Source organism: Nesoenas mayeri (assembly GCF_963082525.1).
Source record: "Nesoenas mayeri genome assembly, chromosome: 4".
NCBI classification, from domain to species: Eukaryota; Metazoa; Chordata; class Aves; order Columbiformes; family Columbidae; genus Nesoenas; species Nesoenas mayeri.
In genome coordinates, this window is record NC_137540.1 from 1,047,798 (window position 1) to 1,073,373 (window position 25,576).

Genomic DNA, 25,576 nt, shown 5'->3' on the forward strand with positions numbered 1-25,576 from the left:
CTATAAAAAAAATAAGTTGCAGGAAAATAGCGAGCCAGAAAGCCATTGCTGCCTCCAGCAGAACGGGCTCCCCGCGGCATCCGCACGCTGCCCCAAGTGAATGCTGCTCCGCTCCTTCTGGCAGGACCACGGCCACTCACACAACGGAGGGGAAAAAGGAAACAAATGCCTTTATTTTCCCCAGGATTTCACTTCAGAGTTCCTCTTGTGTTTGCAAAGAACGGCTCAACAGAAGGATGGTGCCCCCGTCCCAGCAACTGGTTTATATTTCCTTGTTATCGAGGCAATGCAACACAAGGACAGTGGCCGTTCACCACCCGCCCCGCAAGCCCCTTCTCTAGAGCTGGGACCGGCCACCAATTCAACTAGAATGGCCATTGATACCATGGCTTCAATGGGGCAGAACCGCAGCTTCACAGGAGCTCGGGCAGACTGAGAACCTCAACGTTTAATGCTCACGGACAGGGAAGAACCTCCCACTGGCTTTAATGGTGCTTGGCAGGGAACAGAGCTAGCAGAATATAATTTACCCTAAAATCAGTAAACTTCAAGATGAACTAGAAAACAGAATCCAGAACTGCAACTATTGCAAAACTTAGGAACTAAGCTTGTACCTTTAAATAAAAAAAAAAACAAACCAGCTATTGCTTTCAGTATAAAGAATATAGGAGAGGAAAAGTATTAATTGTACAGAGCTGAATATTACATTTCTTCGACAGGTTCTACCCATGGTATGGAGCTACGTGGTCTGTGTTGCCTTTGACAGTGTACAGAGCAGATGTAAATAACCCGCGCTCCTCCTCCTCAGCCCATGTGGTTGCACCATTGGCCCTTCAAAGCATGGACCCAAAATTTGTACTTCTGAGGAAATAAAAAGGGCAAAAGGAGCCTGCAAAGTGTCTGCAGCCTGATCTGTGATGCCTTCCAGTCACCAGAAACCTCACAGCGGGGATCCACACAGAGAACATCACCATCAGGAACTGCAGAGGCTGTGCCTGGAAGGCCAGGCTGCCCTGGCTGTGTTTCCCAATGGAGGTGCCCCTGAGCACTTACTACCTATAGCTGTAGCCCAAATGAGTAGTTAATGAACCAAAAATAGTGGAAACCTGCTATTAAGGCCCTAACTCGGACGGTTTGCTACAGCTGAGGCAGAACACGAGGAAGAAAGTTCTTCTGACTTCATCAGCGGGATTGTAGCATTTCCCAAAGCAGATGTGGGAGACGTTCAGCCCGTGGTATTTTTACCCAAGTCGTCATTCTGGAGCCTCAGTCCAGCTGAGCTGCAATGAAAGGGTCTCGCTCAATCGCACGAGCAAGCGCAAGCGCCGGGGTTCACCGGAGCCCGGGAGCAGCGTGGCGTTCTGCCAACGCCGCTCTTGGGCACGGCTCCTCTGAGTCATTACAGCAGCGCTGAGGGGCCTGCAGCCGCGCACACACATAACGAGACAATCCCGGTCGAGCATTTGCACTTTTCTCCAGATAAAACATAAGAACGGTCCTGTCTTTGGAGGAGACATCCATAGGTTTTGTTGGATAATAAGAGGTTTTTTCTCCCTGTGACACTGGACAAGCAGAACCATCAAAGCAAACCTTTTGCACATCTAGCTGATCACATCACCACCTCGCTCCAGACCCCAGGACCTCGCAGCCAAGCGCAGCGATAGCGCACGCTCCGGGATCACTCACTGACTGCACCCGGACCTGCTGCTGCCGCTGGAGTCGGGAGAAGAGCCATTCAGAGCCCTGCACAACACTGAGCGTGTTATCAGGTTGGTGCAAAAGTCAGTGTGGTTTTGGACCACGAATTTTAAATAGTTATAAATATAGATGCATTTGAGCCTAGCTATCAAAACAGGAACCATCACGGTCACCGCATCTTTGCCAGTGAGAAATAAGTTTATTCCTATAGCACAAAAATCTGTGCTTTGGGATTTGATGAAGTCTCGGAAAGCATGTTCTGCATCCTGCTGGTGCTGGAACTGTTGTCCCTGCAAAACGCTGTCGAGATGCTTGAAGAACTGCTGGTCGGGTGGCGAGAGGTCAGGCGAATTTGGCACACGAGACACAACTCCCTAGTCCAACTCATTCACCTTTTGAAGCGTCAGTCACCCAACACACCATCGGCACCGCGTGGAGAGGAGCTGGGAGCTCTCTGGTGGCCGATGCCAGCTGGAGGGGCTGCAGTTTTTGGTGCATCTCCCCGATTCGCTGAGCATCCTTCCCAGATGTGATGGTTTCACCCGACTCAGAGCGCTGCAGGGGGTCAGACCAGCAGCGGAGCCCCCGGCAGTGACCGTCACCTGTTTTTGGCGCAGGTTTGGCTCTGGGAAGGGCTTTGGAGGGTCCTCTTGGTCCAACCACTGAGGTGGTTGTCAGCAGTCGTTGTATACAATCCGCTTTTCATCACACGTCACAATCCTATCAAGAAATTGTTGTTGTGTAGAGTAAGACAATACTTCAAAAATTTTTTTTAAATTCTCGGCCATTCCATAAATATAAAATAAACAGCAAGTCAGTAGCAAAAAAGAGTGAGAAAAGCACATCAACGTGATGTACAACACAACCACATTTACTTAGGAATGTGTTCCAATATCAAATGGCCAATCTCAACAATGCAAAAACCGCAATTCCTTTTGCGCCAACCTAATAACATACTCGTTGGTAAAAAGGGACATCTCACCATCAAGACATTTCTCCTGAAAACCCAAAGGGAGATGAGGAGCTTCACTCTTTTTGACTAACCAGTCAAGTGCAATAAGGTAACCAATACACTAATAACGCTACCTTGCAGTCCCTAATAACAAAATAATTAAGAACAAGCGTGACCCCCTGTCCCGACAGACACAACATGTGATTAGAAATGAAAGACCAACACGGCACGGCCTGAAAAGTGTTGAAGAGAAGACGGGATGAGGAATGAGAGGCTCCTCAGCACCAGAGACCCAGCATGCTGCCCCACACACGGGGATGGAGATCCCGCTCCTCAGCCCACTAACTCATCTTGGGCTCACGAACAGGCACCGGAAAGGCAAACTACGGGAAAACAAGCAAATCTTGTCAGAAGAGCATCAAATCAGTGGGGCGGCTATAGAAATCGTTCTAATACACACCAGGTATAAACAGGTTAAGCATAGAAGTCACAAGCTCTGCTGCCCACGGCTGGGTAGAAAGATGGTACCACAAACATGGGGTGAAACAAATACCTTCCCAAGTGGAAAACCAGCTTCTGGACAAAGCACTGAAAGACAGATCTCCTGAATGGAGCCAACAGCGTTTGAAATTCACACAGCAAACAGTTCCAGAGGCAAGAGGAGCCAACAGGATAGATTTAGAACCATTATCTAAATTAAAGCGTCCAGCCCTGCAGTACAGCACGTCTGCCTCAAAACAACGCTAAGAGATGTCACAAGGAGTCAGGCAGATCAAAAAAACCACTTAAATCACAGTAAAGCATGTGGCAAAAATCTTGAATTATAAAAATATAACCTTGGTACCGAAGAGGGCAAAAGGGAAATTAATCACCCTTCAGTGTTCGCTTCTCAAACTGCTTGGAAAGAACTCAACAAGTGGTATTTTCTAATTCTCCAGGCACTACCAATAAGCGGTTTCCCATCCAGACTGCGTTTGCAGGGAAGTCGCTCAGGGCTGGCGCTGCAGTGACACCCGCGGTGACGCTCACGCACAGCGAGGTGGCCGCATCCAAGACACAGCCCCATAGCAATCACTGCTCGTCTATTTGACTTTAGAGTGCTGTTAAAGAATACACAAAAACCACACTGTGTGTGTTTGAAAACAATTCTGCTCCAGTTAGACATCACCATAAAGGTCACCATCTTCCCCGGAAAGTGATTCACAGCGGAAACTATTTGTAACTCAGCTTTACAAAGTTTGCACAAGAAATGCACTCACACGCCTCATGTGGAAATAACAGCAGAGAAAGTGAAACTATTACAAAACTGAGATACCATTAATCCAGGGTGCACGAGCGAATAGAAACATGCAGATATGTAGCAGACATTGGTGAAATAAAAATATAGGATTTACAAAATATTAAATAGGAATATTGTGTTAAACAGACAATGAGCAGCTTTGTGGCAAACACATTAACACTATCCACAGCAAAAACAAACAGCAACAGAATAATCTTAGTAACTAAGAAATGAAAAATACTGTGTCTATTTCACGTCCTGATTTCAGAGATGGAAAGAAGATGGTCTTACCTCACATTACGTCCGCACCACTTCTTAGTTCCCTTGAGAGCCATGTAAGAAGAAATGCAAACAGCAAATAAGCGTGTTCCCTGCAGGCAGCGCCGGCCCAGGAGCAAAGCAAACCTGCTCGAAATAAAGAGGCAAAAACTTTGTACTTGAAATCCACAGGGAGGTCTATTGCATTTTGAGGGAGTAGAGACATTCAGGAATTAAATAACATAGGCATAACCGTGATGCTGCCTCAGTTTATAATAAAATATTAATTCAGTGCATTTGCCTACAGAAGAATGATGGTAAATTCCTGGTTGAGAGCTCAGTCCCTGGGGACCTGAAGCGGTTCTGTTCCAGCTGCAGGTACACAGGGCGCAAACCACACAGCCATTCACTTGCCTTTTCCTCCCGAAACACAGCGGGTGCTAAAGCCGCGCTCAGATTTAACGCTTTGGTCAGGAGTGCAGCCGCTGACCTGCAGGAAAAGCCTCGTGTTCAGCTCCAACCTTTCCCAACAGCAAACAAGAAACACAAACAAAACCCCACGGTTAAATAAAACCCTCATGTGAGCTTTACCCGAGGGGGAAAAAATATCCACAAGTTGAATCTGGCCAGGCACATTTAAGAGGAAAGAACAAGAAAGAGAAGGCAGCGCTCTCCGTGGCGTCCCAGAGCCCGGCGCGCAGCCGGCGCCGCGGGAGCGCTGGAGCCGGGGTCCAACACGCGCCGAGCATCGCGCGCCAGGCTCCGCTCCAGGAACGGCTCCGCAGCCGCGCCGCTCCGCTGCTTCACCGCGGGGCAGGGACGCGCACACCACCCCGCGTTCCTCTCAGCTCCCTGCTCCCGGGGAAACACAGCTGGATTTAAATTCAAATTAGCCAACACGACCCGGGCTTAAGAGCGGGATGCTGCTGACTGCCCGCCCGCCCCAATGCGGCTCTGCTCAAAGGGGATCCCCAACACAGGGTACTTACAGAGGAAGCCCCCTGTGCCATTCCATGTGGTGGAAGGAAACGCGGAGCCCAGGCTGCCCTGTGTGCGCTGCGCAGCGGGACAGCAGCAGGACGGCACCGCGGACCAGAGGGAGAAGAAACTTGTTGGGGTGAGGGTGTCAGAGCCTGGCCCAGGCTGCCCAGGGGGTTGTGGAGTCTCCTTCTGTGCAGACATTCCAACCCGCCTGGACACCTTCCTGTGTAACCTCATCTGGGTGTTCCTGCTCCATGGGGGGACTGCACTGGATGAGCTTTCAGGTCCCTCCAACCCCTGACATTCGGTGATGCTGTGATGCGCTGAGCAGCCCCTCAGGAACGGCCGCCACGCGACTGGCGGCATCTCCAGAGCCTCGAGCTGCGTATTTACTGCAGGGAGAGCCAGGAAACACAGCAACCTCCTTAAACCTTCATAGAACCACGCAGGACCTCTGCGTCTGAGGAAACCACCCCACACCTGTTTATCACCAACACAGGCTGAGCAAAGGTGCTCAGAGCACAGTTCAACCCACTCCAATCTCGCTTCACCACCTAGAAAAGGCATTCAGAATGGCTTTGTCCACCATAAAAAGGTTGCAGACAGCAGGTGACACTCCAGGTGACGAGGCCGCCCGCACTTGTGGAAAAGAGCCCATGAGGAGGAAGAACAGGATCCAGAAAAGGAAGGAAAACGAGGAAATTTCAAGTGTGGAATGCGCTTTTTGACATGACTGCGGGATTCAAAGCAGGGACAGACACCTGCAGCACATTAATAGACAATTTCTCTTCTATTTCTGCACAGGGCCATTATGAGCCTAAATATGTGGCAAGCCAGCAGGTGGAGAGAAATTCTCCCTGTCCATGTTCTTTCTCTACCAAGAAAACTTCTACAAGGGAAAATTATCTCTTGAACCTCTTATCTTCAAACCCTCGCATGTGAAAATGAATTCGCCGCCTAAAAAGTGCTTTCATAAAATGCAACATAAGTTTCTGGATGAAATACACCCAGTTTAGCAAAGAAAGGTGGCGTTTGCTAAGCTCTGAGCCCTGTGAAGGGAACGCAGGGTCCTGTCCGTGCACCAACCCGCTGTGCTCAGAGCGGGGGCAAGGGAACCGTGACAAACCATTCTGACCCACTGGATGTGAGAGAAGCGCGACCAGGTTCCGTTTCCCACAGCTACAAGCTAGGCAAGTGTTTTAACACCCCTCATAACCCTGCTCATGGGGCTACCGAAACGTTTGCTGTATCAGCGTGGATCCCCCGCCCCTCGTCTGTGCCGAATTGCATTGTTTGCATTGCATTGTTTGTACCTGGAGCATGTGGCTGAGATGACCTCCTGCAGTCCATTTCAACCTAAATTACCAGGTGAAAATCAGGTCAATTAGCAAAAGCTGCCTTAGACTATTACAGAAATGGATTGTGGCCAGCTATAGTGATTTTAAGCCAGAATTTGGGTTCAACTGTGAGGAATATACAGACAAGCCCAGAGTCAGAGACCTCCGTTCCACCGCCCCATGGGAAGTCTCAAGGTCCGCTGAAACAGACGCTGCCACCGAGGAGGCCGTGAACAGGCACTGCTCATGGGGACGCTGTGAGGGTCCCACCCCTGCATCCCCATCGCCTGGTGCTGTCCCCTCCGCTCACAAGCCCCATCTCCTGCGTCCGCACCTGCGAGGGACAGACAAGGCGCTTGGTCTCAGCCTCAGACTCCGAGGCACTGGCAGCCCAGACAGCTCAGCTGGAGAAATTGTTCTGCGCAAACCCCGAGGACACAGAGCTGGTAAAACTGCAAACGAAGAAACTCCTTCGCATGCCCATTAGTTTCTCGCACACCTGCCCTGCCCGCTCCAAACATGGCGGCGCCAGGAGCGCAGCCCTGCCCTGCCCGCTCCAAACATGGCGGCACCAGGAGCGCACCTCGGCCCTGCCCGCTCCCAACATGGCGGCGCCAGGAGCGCAGCCCGGCCCTGCCCGCTCAGCCACGTGCCAGGGGGCGGTGCAGACCCGCCCCGGGGCAGCAGAACGCATGCGCAACCCTCCTCCTTGTCCCCCTGGCCCCCCCAATCCGCCGGGCCCAGCGCAAGATGTCGGCGCAGGGGGACTGCGAGTTCCTGGTGAAGCGCGCCCGCGAGCTGGTGCCGGGGGACCTGTGGGCGGCCAAGGCCTGGCTCATCACGGCGCGGAGCCTCTACCCCGCCGACTTCAACATCCAGGTAAGCGGCGCCGCCGCACCGCCGCTATTTAAGGGCGCGGCGCTCCCCCACACGGCCTTGCGGCGGGCGCTGCCTGACTGGCTGGTGCTTCGACCAATGGGGGTGGAGGCGCGGGGCCGGCGGTTGCCGCGGTGACGGGGACGCGGCGGTGCCTGCGGTGGCGCCGGTCACGGAGTCACCGAATGTCAGGGGTTGGAGGGACCTGGAAAGCTCATCCAGTGCAATCCCCCATGGAGCAGGAACACCCAGATGAGGTTACACAGGAAGGTGTCCAGGCGGGTTGGAATGTCTGCACAGAAGGAGACTCCACAGCCCCCTGGGCAGCCTGGGCCAGGCTCTGACACCCTCACCCCAACAAGTTTCTTCTCAAATTTAAGTGGAACCTCCTGTGTTCCAGTTTGCACCCATTGCCCCTTGTCCTGTCCCTGGTTGTCACCAGCAGAGCCTGGCTCCATCCTCCTGACACTGCCCCTTTCCACATTGATCCCCAGGAATGAGTCCCCCCTCAGTGTCCTCTTGTCCAGCTCCAGAGCCCCAGCTCCCTCAGCCTTTCCTCACACGGGAGATGCTCCACTCCCTGCAGCATCTTGGTGGCTGCGCTGGACTCTCTGCAGCAGTTCCCTGTCCTGCTGGAACTGAGGGGCCACAGCTGGACACAGCATTCCAGGTGTGGTCTCACGGTTTCCTGCGCTACCACGGCAGCACCAGCGGTGGGGCCCGGCCTGTGGTGCGGAGAAGCACGGCTGTTCTGGCAGGGACCGCCCAGGACCCCACTGGAGACCAAGCCCAGCACCCTCGGCAGGGTCGGGCCCAGCACCCTGGCAGGGCCCAGACACAGCCCCACGTTCCGCAGCCCAGCGTTCCTTTGCAGACTGACCTCGCCGTGTTTCGCTGTCCCCGAAGGCACAGGGTGGCTGTTGGGAACATGTTGTCTGGCGGCGGGACACAAAGGGGTGAGCTAGGAGCTGCTCCTCGTGTTCCACGGGAATAAAATCCACTCCCTTGAATGCTTTGTGAAAGGGAAAATCTTGTTTATTTAACAGCTGGGGAGAATGTCCCCTTCTGCTCCTTGTGTTAGCACGTGATGAAATATTTGGGTTTGCTGTTGCAAAGAAATAGTCATTTCTAATAGGGATTTCAAGTGATTCTCTTGCCTGTGGTTTTCATAATGCCGTGAGGTTTCGCACTGCATGTGACTGGAAGCAAAACTTGGTCAAAGAACTCTCAGAGTTCTCACTAAGGTTCTTATTTGTCTAAAAATAAAGCCAGCATGTTACTGTTAGATTACTTACATTATCATACAGAAGTTTACGCGTAATTTAATGTGTGATTAGGCAGTCTAAGCTCTTAATTCCTACAGCAAATGTTGCAATCCTTTCCGTTGCCGTGATTCAGACTGCTGTGGCAAACCGGGGATTTTTTTTAGCGTGGAAGGACCAATGTGGTTGATAAATGTCCTGTTCTCCCGTCTTGCAGTACGAGATGTACACGATTGAGAGGAACGCCGAGCGCACAGCGTCTGCGGGCCGGCTGCTCTACGACATGTAAGTCATGGAGCCGCGGCTCTACCGTCACGCCAGGTGCTGGTTCCCATAAACGTCAGACTTGCCAAACCCATAACGTGAGTGTTCTTGCAAGTCCGTGTGGATAAATGAAGCAGAAAAGGTCTTATTAATCAAAACTAAATAACGAAAAGGAGGGGTTTTTTTCCATTTGCCCGCTCACATTCTTTCCCAGGGAGGTTTTGCCTGGGAAACAGATTTTGAGATCACTGTGCATTCCTCGCCTCAAACTTCATTACAGGTTTGTGAACTTCCCTGACCAACCTGCTGTGTGGAGGGAGATCAGCGTTATTACGGCGGCGTTAAGGAATGACTCGCAGGACAAGCAGACGCAGTTTTTGAGAGGTGAGGCTTGCTCAGCTCAGCCTGTCGGCCTTAGGAAGGACAGAGGGACATGAGGAGCTGGTTCCCATTGCTTGGTCGCTGGTATGGGCAGACTGAGCCTGCCAGCACAAAAAGCACTTAGAAAAGAGGTTCCGTAGGGAATGTGTGGGATGGGACTTAGGAATCATAATGTCTGACTGCAGAGAACACTGAATGGTCGTAAAAATGGGCTGAATTTATACGTATGAAGTGAGGGTTATGAAAATTAAGTGAGCAGAAAGTCTTGGCAAGCACAGGCGGTTCTGAAAGCAGGATCTGCACCTGCCAAACTACAATCTGCCCTTTGAAGATTCACTTCAGAAGCTCTAAAGATGAGCAGCTCGTAACTCTGCACACAGGCTGTTCCACTTAAGGAAACATTTGCTTTTTCATGGGTTGTGTTTATTTTTTGGAGAGAGTACGTATAACTTACAGGGAGAATCTTTTGGTTTCTTTTCATTGTCTCACTGGGAGTTCAAGTTGAAAAGGTACCTTTTATGATGAAGTATTAATTGCAGGAGTGGGATGTAAGTAAAGCAATAACAAAAAATCTTGAAGAAGCATCTTAAAACGTCAAATACTTAAGTATTTTCAGGATCCCATTCATCAGCACTCTTACTTGTTGAGTAAGCTCCGTGCACCCCGCTAAACACAGATCAATATTCATATGGTGTTCTCTGAAAGAAACAGCCAAAAAAGTATGAGGCAATCTCTGTCCCTGCCCGTGGCAAGTGGTATGGACTAGTCTGTAACCCTCTGGAGTCACCTTTACAAGTCAGACAGAGCGAGTCAAACGCTTTCTTCTTTTAAAGGCTTATTTGAAACCCTCCCTGGGCGAGTGCAGTGTGAAATGTTACTGAAGGCCACAGAGCAATGTTTTAACACCCTGGAAAGGGCAGAAATGCTCTTGCTGCTTCTGCGACGCTTCCCAGAGACTGTGGTGCAACACGGGGTAAGAGCAGACACACTCCGAGTAACTGTTCAGGACACGGTCATTCTGTTTCTTGAGATTTTGCCTCCGTGTGTTTTACTTCCCCTGGTGAGGAGGTGGCTCCTTTTTATTCTTGTTGAATTGCAGTTCATTGCTCAGATTGCTGCACCTTGAGGTCACCACCAGCAAAGAACTGGGCAGCAAACAAACGGAAGCAAATAGAACTTTGTGTTGTGTTTTGTTTTGGAAATGCAAACATTACTCTCTATGCTTTTTGAAAAGCAGAACTACACAAAGTGTAGAGGAGTATGTGTAGATTGCTCCAGGGTTTTGTCCGCAGGCTGTCCCTGAGGGCACAGTGCTCTGGGTTGGGACCATAAGGAGCAGCGTGCTTGCGCTGACTCACAGAGCGGCTGCTGGAGCTCTTGCCGTACAGTGAATCTCTGCTCCTGCATCCCCGAGTGATTGTTTAACTCCACCGAACCGCAGATTAAAGAGGTTCTGAACAGCCTGGTCCAGGGTTTGATTTTCCCCTCTGCTTGCACAGGTGGGCCTTGGAGAGTCATTGTTAGAGGCTGAAAGTATCGAAGACCAAGAATCCCCAGTGAATTGCTTCAGAAAGTTATTCGGTAAGAAGATATTCACGTTCTTGGTTTATTATACAACTTTACGGTACGGCAGTAAGGTTCTGAGGGCAGTAAACTGCTTTCAGGATACTGCGATTAGAAAACTGAATTGGTCAGAAGGGGCTCCGGCACACGAGGCCAGGCTGAGCGTGTGGGACCAGCTGTGACCGCCCTCATTCCTGTGGGGTTCGGGGTCATCCTCTGTCCGCCAGCGATGGAGGCTTCATTTTGCTGATGGAGAAACCTTGCAGAGGACAAACAGAACAAAAAACCCACAAACCTAAAGGATTTTTTGGTTTGTTTTCTATTTTAGTTTGTGATGTTCTTCCTCTGATCATTAACAACCCTGATGTTCGTCTTCCTGCCAGCTTGTTATATAAATACCTGAATAAAGCAGCGGAATTTTATATTAACTATGTAACTAGATCTACGCAGACAGAAAGCCAATATCAAGGTAAGAATATCCTCACAAAATCAGCCTTTCTTAGATATATTTTAGTATTACTGAAGCGAGGCCCACAATGAAGAGTGCATTACTTTTCTGTAAAGTATCTGGTAGACAAAGATCAATAATAGTATTTGATGTTTCTTAGTTCTTTTACATCAAAATACATCATGATGCTTCACCGTGTGTACTGAGAGGTAGGACAGAATGTCCCACATGTCCTTACCCAGCCCGTCACCTCTCTGGTGCGCGGGGGCAGCGCCTCCCGCTCCCCGTTACCTTCTCAGAATGGGTACCCGACAACTCAGATGTACATGTTTACACGTCCCCTCCTTGAAAATAAACCAGTTGCTTTGGGTTCCTTACAAAGAGAAGAACGTGCTTGCTCGCACAGGTTCGCAGGACTCCTCCGATATCCTGTCTCCAAGCAAGCGCAGCTCTCAGAAATACGTGATAGACGGCCTGACCGAGAAATCCTCGCAGATCACAGACCCCTGGGAGAGGCTGTTCAAAATCCTGTCCGTGGTGGGCATGAGGTGTGAGTGGCAAATGGATAAGGGACGAAGGTGAGAAATGTGTGCTTTTCTAGATGCTGCTTCTCAAGGAGAATTTGGCTTTTTAATTATTAAGGAGGTGGATGGACGGATTTAAACCTGCGTTTCAATTCAGTGCAGTTTTTCGTTCAAGACCGTACAACTTCCTCAGCCAAAACATGAAGTTTTCCGTATTCTCTATGCGTTCTTCCCTTTCCTTTTGGAGTCTGTGTAACAAACTGAATTATTATTGTCTCTCTTCCTCAGAAGTTTCGGTGATATTTTGCATCGAATGAAAGACCTGTGCAGATACATCAGTAACTTCGATAGCGACGCACACGCTAAATATAAGAATCAAGTTGTGTATTCCACGATGTTGGTCTTCTTCAAAAACGCGTTCCAGTACGTCAGCAACATCCAGCCCTCGCTCTTCCAGGGTCAGTTTCCAGTGGTTCGGCTGCCCCCAGCACCCATGGCGCTGTGTGTGCACAGCCAGGGCTGCTGCGGCCCGCCTGCAAAGTTATTTGTGATGTGTTTTATAAAGCCGAATAGGAAAAGATTTCCTGCATTTCACAAGCTTCCAACTTGCTTTTTTTTTTTTTTTTGGTGTAGTTTAACCATGATCTTTTAAGTGTGTTTTGCACATCAATATTTAAGTAACTAAGGAGTAGTTTGTAAATCGAACATGTAAAATATGAACGTTACCTGTGGCTTTTCCTGCTCCCTCCAGTCTGTGGGTTCGGGGTTGATCAGGTTCCTCGGAACACGTGGATTGCTTGTTCCGTGTCAAAGCGCAGGCTTTCAGGCCGAAGCACCGCAGAGGGTGTGCACTGAGATGGCAGAGCACAGGCCCCGCGCTGCCGCATTTCTGGCACCCTCCTCATCTCCCGACAGCAGGAGAACATTGCCAAGGCATTTTTTACTCATTGCTGCTTCAGCATTAGAGCCCAGCGCTATCCAGTGCCCTTCATATCCTTCTGTCATCAGGGTTCTTCCTCCTCCTCTCTGGAGGGCTCACTGTAGGTAAGATGGTACATAAAGATAAAAGCCGTCTGCTCCTTCATCCGGCAGCTCCGAGCTTTGATCCGTGACCGAATTCTTCTCATGCGCACAGACTTGCAAGAAACCTCTTGAGAGAAAGCTTTCCAATGCATTTCTGGTCAATAATTCCTCTCTGCCTTGCTGGAGACTTGAGAAATGAATGAGGCGATTCACACTCTCGTAACGGGAAGGCCGCCTGCAGCCTTGGCAGGAGTTGCTATTTGGGCTGATGCTTTTAGGGGTTTATTTATAACACTGTGCTAGAAATCAATTACAAACTCTGTAAGCTTGAATTCTAGAGCACAGTTTGGCAGAAAAAACCAACACTGCGCTTTCTGTGGCCGTGTAACTTGCAGTAATGGCAGAGAAAGTTTGCAGTCCAAGTAAAGGGTGAGGTTAGGCTTGGCTTTGGTTTAGGCCTGGAGGTTTTGGAATAATGGCAACGTTAATTGCTAAGGATACCAGGTTGGTTGTTTCTTGTAACATTAACCTGTGTTAATGGACTCTTTACATGTCACTTTTGGGTAGATGGGAAAAGTTTAATATGGGTTCCTGTAGGTCAGGAGGTGAGACGGATTCTCCTTGCACTGAGCTCTCAAATCAGTTCTTTGCAATTACGAATGAGGCCTCAGTCTCACATCTTTCCGCAAATCTATAGAGAACAAATGCACATACTGAAAATACTCATCTGCACTGTTGTCTAGTCTGGTAGAGATTTGAAAAAGGGAAAATGGATTAATAGATTTCCCTTTTCCATTTCTCTGTGTGAGCTTTGCACATCTACATACAGTTTAATTGTGGGAAACGAGAAATAATTTGGGGAAGGAAAACTTTCTCAGTAGCGGCCATGTACCAATATTGCTTGAGATTAAGAAGAGTTGTTCCTATTTTATATAATATCTAATGAAACTTAAGCACTGAGATCGGAAATGACACGTGCCAGATCCCCCTGGGTGCTCTGGGACAGCACTGGAAGCAGAACAGAAGAAAGCAGAGTAGGAGACAATATTTCAGTTGCGCAGGACATACAACGATCGTCTAACCCAGCCGCCTGACCCCACGCTAAAGCAATCTCCAGTTCATTTCTCTTTAAATGCAGGTCCAAATGCCCCAAGCCAGGCCCCGCTGATTCTCCTGGAGGACGTGCCCAACGTCTACGGCGACACCGACATCGACCGCAACAAACACATCCACAAAAAGAGGAAACTTGCTGAAGGAAGAGAAAAAACAATGGTAACTTCTCCAGACTTTTTTGTTCATAACAAGAATGGCATTGGTACTGGAATTTAGACAATATTGACACAGATGTAATAGATGCATTTTAGAGCTATCCTGGAATAGCTGTTTGTGGCCACCATTTGCAAACAGATTTTCTTTTTTTTTGCTAAAACCAGCAAAAATCAAACCATTTTTGTAGCAATTGCTGTAGATGTGTATGTGCTGATGTGAATACTGCGACTGCAGAGCTGTTAAAAACGGCAGCTATAGCAGCCAGGTGTTCTACAGCCAAACCTCCCAATGATTGGACTGTGAATACATCCGTTTCTTTAACAGTGGAAACCCACTACTTTACAGAATTTCTCTGTTGGTAGATGTATGCACTTCTACAATTTCCTGTGCATTATGCCACCGTACGCTTAAACTGAGGGATAAACTGTGAGATGTGTGTGTACTTTTCAAAGATAATGTGGCTGACGCTCAGCGGTGGGCCCAAGTGTTTAACAATTAATTTGTTTGGGACACTGTTTATCACACTGAGCATCCTGATAGCAAACCAGATCATTGTAACATTAAAAGAAGCTCAATGAACAGTCACCTAAAGGCACTTAAAGCAGGACCTTGGCGTCTCTAGTACAGAATAGTTTTCTTGCGTTCAGCGGAAGCTGCGTGACTTCAGACTCATTTGAAATAAGTGTAACTGAAGAAGTGACTCTGTGTTTTGCACTGGCTTGTAAGCAGAGCTCGGATGACGAGGATCCTGCTGGGAAGGCGCGGAGCCGCCACATCACGGTGAACAAGGCAGACCTGGCCAACTCCATTGAGGTGCTGGAGAGTTTCAAGCTGGCCAGAGAGAGCTGGGAGCTGCTCTACTCCCTGGAGTCTCTCGACAAAGGTAACGCCGCTGCAGAGCCTCCGCACGGCATCGCTGCCCACAGAGTCACCGTGCTGTGGTAAAACAGAACGCCAGTCACTGGGATCCTTAAAATGGAATTTACTGTGGGTCCTGACTGTTTTTGATCCAGCCTTAGCACCTATTGTTTCAACTCTGAATGCTTTCCTCCGGAATGTTTATTCACTCTTCATGCACCTTTGGTTGGTCACTGGTCACTTCTCCTGGGAGCAGCTTTGACTGAGGGTTGTGCCGATAATCCTGGGTGAGGATGCGGTGCTAATGGCTGCTTTAGGTCAGGCTTAAGACGACATGTTTCTCCCTTTGTGATAATATCTGGTGTGATAACCTTGAGAACAAAATTCTCTTCTACAAAGCAGGCAAATAATGCCACTTAACTGCTTTTACATTTGTTGGGCACTATGAAGAGAAACATAATGAAAATATGCTAGTACAGGAAAAGATTATCCTACATTTGAAATATTTCACACTCTGCCTGGTTTGCGTTCTCATTTTTCAATTCAGCTCTGTGGGTTTTCTTCGAGACAACTGATTTTTAACTCCAATCTGGGAAATGCATCCTTTTCTCTTTTACGTTTTCTTCTCTGACCATTTGCGCAGAGTTCACCAGAATTTGCTTGGCGTGGAAGACAGACACCTGGCTTTGGCTGAGGATCTTTCTTACAGACATGATCATCTACCAGGTAAGAAAAATAGAGTAAAACCTGATGAAAATGCCCCCATGCCATGAAGAGCTGTTCTGATTAGCCAGCTGACCAACGACCCTTTGGGGTGGAATCACGACATTCCGACCCAAGGCGAGGTACCGGACTCAGGAGTTTCTCTCCTCGTAGCTGTTTGTTGAGTCCAGCTGGTTTTGGCATATGGAAAAGACACCCGCGGTGGCATTTTGACCAGTACATATATATAGCGTTATGGAAGAAAAGTGCATTTGCTTCGCCTGTCAGTACATTCTACTGGAACGCAATCAGAGGGAAGGATTTTAAAACAGCAGCAGATTTTTAATGTGTCTCAGTTAAAATGTATCACTCTTCTCAGCAATTAGGCTGATTGTCCGCTGCTATCTGCAGAACAAAGCTGCTGCTTTGGTAGTTTTCTTTTGGAGGGCTTTTATTTTTGCCTGTAACCGAACACGAGCTATTGCAAACTTTATTTGACTAAGTAAAGCAATGATTAACTCTGAGGAGTGTGATTAATTGTTTCAGTTAGAAGTGTGATTTTATAGACAGGCGTTTTAAAGCAGAATTGTGCTCATCGCCCCGCACTGCTGCACACAGCACATCGCTGGAGTGTGTTGTGCTCAGTTCGGGTTTTAAAGCCCTGTTACTTGGACACCCTCTGTTTGAAAGCTTTCTCTAAAGGATTTTTTCTCTCTGTCCCCCAAGCCATTGTACACAGAAGACCCTAATGCTGTCTGTTTCTATCTTATGTTTAAAGGGACAATACAAAAAGGCAATTAGCAGCCTGCATCACTTGGCAGCTCTTCAGGGCTCTCACTCTCCACAGCAAATGACAGGACAAGGATCCCTAGAGAATCAGAGAGCGCTGATCCAGCTAGCAACGTGCCACTTCGCCCTCGGAGAGTATCGGGTGCGTATGGCGTTCCACACACGGCCCTTCATCATCCAGCCCTGCGCTTCCCGTTCGTCGTCTTCCTCGGCACGTTCTCGTTAGCCCATGGGCAGTTCTCATTAGCCCATCGGCACGTTCTCGTTAGCCCATGGGCAGTTCTCATTAGCCCATGGGCAGTTCTCATTAGCCCAAGTCCAGCGGGGCGTCCAGCTGGCAAACCCGTGCTGCGCTCCACCACCTCTCACTGTCCCTGAGCATCTCTCTGATCTCGCCTGTTTGGTAGTTCTGACTTGGGAGGCATAGTTATGATTTTCCACACCTTCAAGCGTTTGAGTTGTCTGTCAATGTAACCTTACATTTGAATTGCTGAACTTTACTGGGAGTTTTATGTCTTGAGAGGAGAATTCTTTGGGAGAGGCTCCATGCGGCACGGGCAAGAAAAGGTTTCTAGAAAAGAAACTTCCGCGATTGTCTTGCTAAAAATAATTAGTTATCAAGTGACAGTATAAGAGACTCCAGAACAATACTGTCAGGCCTGACCTCTGAACTTGCTTTACCTTTGCAATACAGATTTTGTGCATTTGACGTTCCAGGAGCGCCGGGTGGTTTGAGCCCGTGTGGGCACCACCAAGAAAGGCTGAGTCCCTTAGGACCCGACATCATCCCAGCACTACGGACAAGTCTTTGACCCTTCCAGTTACTACTTTTTCATTGGAAATGGGATTATATATCCCCACAGGCCTCTTACTGTCTCTAGGAAACAGCATTAAAAATGTATAGCATTCCTGTCATGCTGTCAAATTGCCATTTTCCTTTCTATTTTTACCATGGCCAGAACAAGCTTTTAAACCTGTTCTAAGAATTCATTTGCAAAATTAATCCTCCAAAATCAAATAGTTTTTGATTCTAGTTGTATCCATTTTATGCTCTTGAAATGAAGGATGCCAAAACGTATCTTTGCACCATGAAAATGACATTTGTAGGCTCTCCGGGATTGTTCAACAACATTCCGTATCACAGCTCTGTCTCTGCTCCACCAGACTAAGTCACACATTAAGTCCACTGAAGTTCTAGCAGGGAATTTTGTGATAGTTCTTGTCTTTTGCTGTGTCTGAAATATTTAATCACTATTAATGTATCTTAAGAACTTTAATTTAAACTTAGCATCATCATCTCTCTCGTCTTGGTACAGCAAACATGTGAAAAAGTGCTTGACCTCATGTGCTGTATTTTACTTCCGATACAAGAAGGAGGGAAAGTACAAGAGGAGCAACCTAAAGTCAAGTCTAAATTCAGGAAAGGTACGGAGCTTTTACTACCCTAAACTCAGTGTCAGCATCATTTGAGCTGGTGCATTTCACTTGAGTATATCATTATTTTCTTTTTGTATTAAGAAAAAGGAGGAAGCTGCCCTCTGGTTACCGCGAGTGGTTTTCCTGCGGGTACCTGTTACTGTCTGGTGGTGACAAAGTCCTACCACAGCAAAAGAGAAACGAAGAAAAGCTTTTGAAACGTGTAACTTCATGTTTTGAGTCATTTATATTTATCTTCAAAGTTTCCCCCCTCTACTTGAAATTAGGCGACTGTAGATGCGTTTTTCTGCATTCTAATGTATTTCAAGCTTAGCGAATCATGAGGCGCCTGATGAAGTGTTTTGTCGCAGGGTCTGACCTGAAGCTTTGGCCGTGCACCAGCAGAGCCATCATGCCGTACTGCCTGCACCTCCTCCTGGCGTGTTTCAAGGTGAGCTCTGCTCAAGGCTTCGCCTTCTCTTGTGCTCTCAGGCCCAGCTTATGTCGCCGAGTCCTGAAACTGGCTGGGCCTAAGGGCTTCTCACCCACCTGCGCTTGTGGGGGGGCCTTCTTCTGAGGGGGAGGGAGTGTTAATGGAGGAGGGTTTGCTCTCTCTTTTTTCTCTTCTGTTTGTTTTGGTTTGGGGCAGAGGAGATAGTTTAATGTCCAAATATTTTGGGCTGTATTCGGACTTCCCTTATAGGCGAGTGGAGAATATGGTATTTTGGCTGGACATTTCCAGCAGGTTTTAAATGTATATATTAGGGCAGGATGAAATACGCTCCTAAAGAACTTAGCCCAGACATAGGTGAGATCGATCCCACATATTTACAAAAGCAACACGTCCTTCCCGCTTGTGTCCATGTCCTTCTCCCCGAAGCTGCGGGCGTTCACGGACAGCAGGGACGACATGGCGCTGGGCCACGTGGTGGTTCTGCTGCAGCACGAGTGGCCGCGCGGGGAGAACCTGTTCCTGAAAGCCATCAACAAAATCTGCCAGCAAGGAAACTTCCAGTACGAGAACTTCTTCAACTACGTCACGAGTATCCTTTCTCTAACCAAGAACCTCTTGTACACCCCAAACTGTCTGCGGGGGCATTGAAAACGCTGTTTGATACTTTCAGCGGCAGCTCTTCTCCACAAATCACACTGGTTTTATTTCCATAGCATGCGAGCCTCTTGTGATAGGTAAGATTTTGGGGTTAGGATAATGAGCTGTGTCAAAGTCGGTGCAAAGCATGCGATTCCTGCGGTCTGATAGCTGACATGTGCTTTGCTCGGCGCACACACACACAGACAGTTTAATGTTCAAGCCACAGGCCCCAGGAGGCAGGTGCTCACAAGTGGAAAAACCCCGGTGTTAAAGGAGAGCGAAAAAAGAAAGAAAGAAAAGGTAAATAAGGGACCACAATAAACCATGTGTGCCACCATAGGGGTGTCCTGTCCCAGCCTCACGCTGCTTTCAGACCGTGCAAGGCAGGAGGAGGAAGGAAAACAACCAGGGAATTTGTGTGGAGCGATGAGCTTTCGTCACCTCTGTCCAGCTGTCCAGAGAAAGAGAGAAATAAAGCAAAAGAATCGATTGAAGTGCGCATTTTGCACTTCCAAAAAGCCATTTCCCACGAGTTTGTGCAGGACGAGGAATACGCAGTGTGCTGATGTTCATCGCTGAAGAATGAGATGTTTCAAGAGCTGCTGGCGTGGAGCGTCTCCTCAGCAGGGATGGGACGGATAAGGAATGTTCTCTCTCACTTTTTCCCTACTCAAGTCTTTAACGTTTTCTTCAGATATTGATATGTTGGAGGAGTTTGCTTACTTAAGAACACAGGAAGGAGGGAAGATTCATCTGGAATTGCTGCCAAATCAAGCAATGTTGATCAAGTAAGGATAAAAAAGCATTTACTGTTTTCTTTGAAAGAAGAAAAGGGGTGTTCTAGTTGTCTTTGCTTTCGTGAAATCTTCTGGAGTGTGGGGTTGACATTTCTTTGAGTTTAAATGGAAGGAGTTGGCTGAGAGTTCAAATAAGGCTGGGAGGTTCTTTTTCTGACTCTCCTGCTGAACTGTACATTTCATTCTGGGGGTTCGTCAGCTTTCAGCTTTGAGTTGTACAGACCTTTGTTGCATTTGCTTTAGGACGATTCGTATTGAAGTGAAAACAGTTTTGCTTTTTCAAGCAGACGCACTTTGCAAGAATTCTTGAAATAATGAGGCACAAGTACAAAGTAGTCTTGAATGATTTTGCTGAACAGTAATGTTGAACAGAAAACACTATTTGTTGTAAACAAAGCTATGAAAGACCACAAAGGATGAAAAACCTGGGAACAAAACATCGATTACATTACACTCCAGGTAAACTCTAACAGCAGCTCATCTCTTGCTACCCACTGAACAAGCTTATTCTGCTTAGCTCAGTACGAGATGCTGAAGGAAATGAATAATATGGATTAACTTCCTAAGTGTTCTTAGTTTGGAGTCAAGGCTGAACAAGTATCTGCTGCAGGGCTTAGTGGCACAATGTTTGGAATATCCTGGTGGTGGTTTATTAGAACCTGTGGTATTTTAGTTCATAAGACAACAGAACTGCTGAAGTTTGTGGGAATTCCAGTTTGGGGCAGTGTGTTCTGCTTCTTCACTTTCTAACTAGAAATGGGGGGATTTTTTTAAAACCGGGACCCTACATCAGACAACTAGATCCAAATCTGGACTAGTCAATAGATGTTCCAAAGTCCAAGTAACCAATGCTAAAACGGGATAGTAGGTGTAATTAAAGAAGAAATACAGGTGCTTAATTATGTGACCGAGCTTTATCTTTCAAGCTGTAGCTTTTCCAAGTCTTGCCCTTGCTCTGTCTCACTGCTCGTAACCCGCTGGGTGAGAACAGGAACCGGGGAGCGCTGCGCCGCGGTGACGTTCAGTAAAGAGCTTTGTCAGCGAGGGCTCCGCGCTGAAGACCACGCTCGGGAACTTCTCGGCTGCCGTCTCAAGTTGGTTGTAATAGCTCAGCGCCATCTCCCTGCCTCCCGGCTTTATTTTGATTGGCGTGGTAGCAGTTTCTGACTCTCCTGACCCCACCAGTCAGGAAGTGGGTGGTGAGCAGCGTTTCTAGGAAGACAAAAATCTCTGCCACCCACCCGTGTGGACCTGGGCAGCATCCCTGCCTCCCCCCGCGGTTTTAGAGAAGCCCTGTTTCTTGTTTCCCCTTACAGTAAACGGCTGGTAGGCTCTAAATCTGCAGACTGCTTGTCATCTTTCCAAATTCTCACCAGTTCTGGTATGGGTTTTTTTATAAAGAGAGCTTTTTGTTTCATGACTTCCAGGACGTTTTCTCCTCACGTGGATTCCACATTCTTCTTCCAGCACTTTTCCTCAGTACCTTATACTTTATAGGAAATTATATATCCATTTTCCTATAGGAAATTATATATCCATTTTCCTGAACCCAGGAAAGCAAACTGCAGTGTGGTTTTCTGAAGCTGAAGGAAGATATTGGTAGCCTGCAGACTTATTATCGGGTCCTGCAGAATACAGATCCTCACTTCCCTTTGCTTGTGTCCATTGTGGGAAGATGAGGGCCCGTGGTTCGGGTTCAGCTGGTGATACAGCCAGCTCGTTCTGTTGGCAGCGTTGAGAATCCTGCCATGAGCTCTGACTTCAGCCCTTAAGTGCTTTTGAGCTTGGTTTTAGGCAAGCCCGGGTTCAGTTTTCCTGGTTTCAGTGGCAGCAGCGGCAGTGTTAGCCAGCAGCCTTACAGAGGAACAGAACAATGTGCAAGAAATGGCTGATTCATATATGCTCCTGGTTTTTATTAATCTTAGTCTGATTAGTCAGATCTTAGTCTAATTAGTCTGACCTTAGTCTACCAAACTCTGTGTAAACTCAATATGAAAGGTGTTGAGTGTTCTGCCTCTGCTCACATTCCCGTCTCATCTCTCCTTGGGGCCAGAGGAGGAGAATCTGGGATTGAAGTGGAACTTAGTATCTCAAAAGTGTAATTTTTAGTCTGGGTATGTTTAGTTCTGCCTGCAGACCTTGTAAAATGTAATGAAAATGCAGTTGTGCAGAATCCCCTTTGCCAACATCTGTCAGCCTGGGGGCAGTGACATGGTGCTGTTCCCTTGTATTTCCTGTTCCTGTGTCCATTTTTGCAAGTATTGGACTCATTCATGCCAAGAACTCTTGAGAAATTACCTCATTTGATTGAATCATTCTTGTGAATATTTTATTTCAGGTTAGATTGAATAATTACTGTGAATAGTTAATTTCAGGTTATTGTAGGGTGTTTCTGTACTACTAAAATACCCCTTCTTTATTTGACTTCTACAAGCATAGCTCACCATCCATATTCATTAATAAATTATAGATATTAACCAGAACGCCCACCTGGTAGGCACCTGACACAGCATTATAGGAATAGAAACGCGAGTCTTGCTCCTCTGCTCCCTTCTGAGCACCCACAGGGGTGAACGAAGCACGTGGTGCTTGGGTGCCTCCTAAGATGTGGGTGACATTTTGACACTAGGCTTCTCTAGACCAAATTTGTCGTTTCTCCTTAGGTGGGGCATTGGATTTGCCGTAGGCTGGAGGTGTGAGGTTGTCAGCCTGTGTTATAGGCAGCACACAGAGATAAGGACTGAATTTCACCATTTTTTGGCTAAAGCACCTTTTGGCAGCTAATTCATGTGGCCCTGGACATTACCTCAAATGGGAGGCTGCTCTGAGGGAGCGTTTGTGCTCTGACATCGCACCGTCCTCTAGCAGCCGTTTTTGTGTGCGGTTTGAGTTGGAGAAGGTGACAAAGGCCACCTGTGAGCTAAAGAAAAGCTACTTGTGCAACCTGCGACATACACCGACTTGGCCGCTACCCGCTGTGCATGCACGTGGCTTGGGCTCAGCAGCACATCCCGTAGCTCCACGCGGTGGGCTCTCCCGCTGCCCTTTGTCCCGGCGTAACCATCCAAAAATAACTATATCTATATATATATATATATTTAGACCACAGCGGCAGAACAGCCTTGCGATGAACTCTGGGGATATTTGCATGTTTGACGCTGTAAGGTCCTTCGGCTGCTCACGTTGCTCCGTGGTCTCATCCTCGTCCTTCCTCGCTCCTGTATCTGGAGTTGGTTTGCACTGGGGTGGGTGGCGTGTGGGTGTTTGAATGCTGCTGTTTGCTGTTTTTTAAAGGACTTCTAGCCCTCCCCTGGGGTTGCTGCAGCAGGAATTCATACCTGTGCTACAGCCCAGCATACAGACTGCTGACAGGTACCGAGTGGAAAACCCGCTCATGGTGTGCTGTGTTTTGTCAACATGTTTTACTGCCCATGGTTTTCAGCAATTTGTTACTCGGTATTTTTCTTTTTCTTTTGTTTTTTTCTCCATTTGTGCCCACATTGCCTGGCAAGCCATGTTGTTCTATTATAACATTTCTTTTTCTTTTTCCCATAAGTTGCCAGTATCCGTCTCCTTTCAATTTTAATAAACACTGTTGAATTTAAACAAAAACATAGAAATCCCCCCAAAATGACACCGATGTCCAATCACATATTAGCAAGCATATAACCCCCTTTTTTCCCAAGCCCATTTGTAACTACTTTTTCCCTTTTCGGTTGTTCTGAATTGTGGTTTCAGATTTAATGCCACACATCGTCAGAAGCGCTGCTGGCTCGCTCCGCAGCTCTAGGTTGCATATTCTCCTTTGGGGTTTAACCGACCGTAGCACTCAGCTGCCAGTGATGTTTAAAACAGTGAAGATGGAAAAATGGGCGTATCCCATAAACTCTGAATATTCTGGAGTATTTTCTGTGCTGTTTTCACGCAGCCGTCAGTGAACGGCCCAACAGCCCCAGGCTGGTGCTCAGTAGCCCCTCTGCCCTGCCCAGAGCTCCCAGGGGTCTCGCTGGTGGGCAGAGAGGGAGCCATGGGGACAACTCCACTGTGAGAAGTCTCTTCTCAAATGCTGGACTTGCCGCTGTGAGTGGAAGGTGGGGTGGTATTGCTGATGAGCCGAATTCCTGGACTTGGCCCTTTTTCGTTTCCAGCATCTCTGGATTGGCACAGATGCCTTCGCCCTTTATTGTTTTTAATTTCCTTTCTTTCAGTGTATTTGCTGGGGTCGGTCCAGCTCTTCCCTTCTGAACTGTGACTCAGGACTTGTCTCAACATAAGCATTTAGTCTTTTCTCTCTAATTTATGCTGCTCCCATAGTAGCGCTAGGGCTTTCACTTCAGGGTGTATCTTTTGCCTCCAAGTAGGGCTTGCAGGTAGACGTTACAAAGTCTTGGTCTAGTGCCTCCAGTTCTGGACCAGTACAAGTAAAGCGTAGAGCTTTGGTGCTGCAGAACACTGTTTTAAGAACAAGATTTCGGGTATTGAGTGCTGCTGGCCAGCGTGAGGACAAAGACCTGTTCATAAGAATGGCCTTTAACAGGGCAATATCCCAAGCTTTTTCCCAGCCAGCATCGCTTTAGCTTGTTCTGTTTAAAAACAAGCCCTCAGATCCTGAACTTGTGCTCAGAATAAACGTAACCCCTGCCAGGTGTCCAGTGTCTCCACAGGAGACGCAAGAGGCTTCTCCTGGTGCACCCTCACGGCCTGGCTGATTCTGGGCTTTGTGCCGGCCTGGGAAGTGTCCACTTGCCTTTCCTTAATCCAAGAGCGACTGGTGCCGCAGGATTCTCTAGCGGGGTTTTCAGCTCCCTCCTGCCCTCTCCTCTGGTCCAAGGTGCCCTGGGCAGCAGTCGTCTGCCTCCTTCCTCCCGAGGAAGCAGCTTTGTGGGTTTGCTCTTCTTTCAGCCCCAACCATTTGCAGAAGTGATCGCAAGGGGGAAGTGGTTTGGGCAGCAAGAAATAAAGGATTCTTTTCCCCAAGCAAGGAGAACTGCAGCAAGAAATAAAGGATTCTTTTCCCCAAGCAAGGAGAACTGCACACGCTGGGTTACAAGAACAGATTTTCCTGTTAGCCAGAGCAGCAACATTTTTCTCCAGTCCCCAACAGTCATAATCAAAGCCGTGAGAGCACAGACTTTTAGGAACGTCTGTCAAAAGACTTATAAACTACCTGATCTTAAAAATTAGCATAGCACTGGCTATTTGTCTCTCTTTATATGAATGTGGGTATGGACAGTAGATAGATAGATAGTGCCATACAGCACCTTTCGAATTACTGCAGTGCACCAAATAACCCTGATTTGATTTTGTCTGTTTCTCTCCTTCCCGGTTTAAGGCATCACACAGTTACCCGGGGCATCACTAAAGGAGTCAAAGAAGATTTCCGCCTGGCCATGGAGCGCCAGGTCTCGCGCTGCGGGGAGAACCTGATGGTGGTCCTGCACAGGTTCTGCGTGAACGAGAAAATCCTGCTGCTGCAGACTCTGGCGTGAACGGGCTGGCCCGAGATGCAACGCGTCTTACGGAGAGAGGGGAAGGCTCTCAGTTGTACCAACAGCCTTTGGCAGGGAAAAAATCACTTTCCAGAGAGTGAAAGAAGTTCCCTGGGAGTTACAGGTTCTGCTGTCCACAAACACTACTCAGTGTTTGTTCACCGCTTCGTTTTCTTACAGGGGTAGATCAAACTTTATAAATAAAACTTTGTTTAAGAAGTATTCTGTAATGTCCTCTTTTTTTTCCCCTATAGCAGTATACTAAGGCATGCATCTTCATTCCTTCCAGCTCTATTCATACACAGAGAGCACAGCAG

The 25,576-nt window shown here is 47.9% G+C and overlaps 1 protein-coding gene and 1 long non-coding RNA gene across 5 annotated transcripts; one reads left to right on the forward strand and one right to left on the reverse strand.

Annotated features, from left to right (window-relative positions):
• Window positions 1-2,026: 2,026 nt before the first annotated feature.
• LOC308039826 lies at window positions 2,027-4,859 on the reverse strand. Its single transcript, XR_013922069.1, has 3 exons — window positions 4,602-4,859; window positions 4,221-4,334; window positions 2,027-2,418 (listed from the first exon to the last, which is right to left on the reverse strand). It is a non-coding gene; the product is annotated as an uncharacterized lncRNA (long non-coding RNA).
• A 2,393-nt stretch (window positions 4,860-7,252) lies between these two features.
• Window positions 7,253-25,426, forward strand: INTS10 (integrator complex subunit 10). 4 transcript variants are annotated; one of them, XM_080343477.1, is made up of 18 exons: window positions 7,253-7,384; window positions 8,861-8,928; window positions 9,188-9,291; window positions 10,122-10,261; window positions 10,788-10,869; window positions 11,180-11,320; window positions 11,706-11,877; window positions 12,112-12,281; window positions 13,985-14,118; window positions 14,842-14,998; window positions 15,617-15,699; window positions 16,454-16,606; window positions 17,781-17,889; window positions 18,252-18,331; window positions 18,761-18,923; window positions 19,668-19,761; window positions 23,065-23,142; window positions 25,103-25,426. In XM_080343477.1, the coding sequence occupies exons 1-18, from the start codon at window positions 7,256-7,258 to the stop codon at window positions 25,257-25,259; spliced, it is 2,214 nt and encodes a 737-aa protein (XP_080199603.1). In that variant the 5' UTR covers window positions 7,253-7,255; the 3' UTR covers window positions 25,260-25,426. The 4 variants fall into 4 exon arrangements, with proteins under 4 accessions (XP_080199603.1, XP_080199604.1, XP_080199605.1 ...); XM_080343478.1 differs by having other exon boundaries at window positions 14,845-14,998; XM_080343479.1 differs by lacking the exon at window positions 23,065-23,142.
• The last annotated feature ends 150 nt before the right edge of the window (window positions 25,427-25,576 follow it).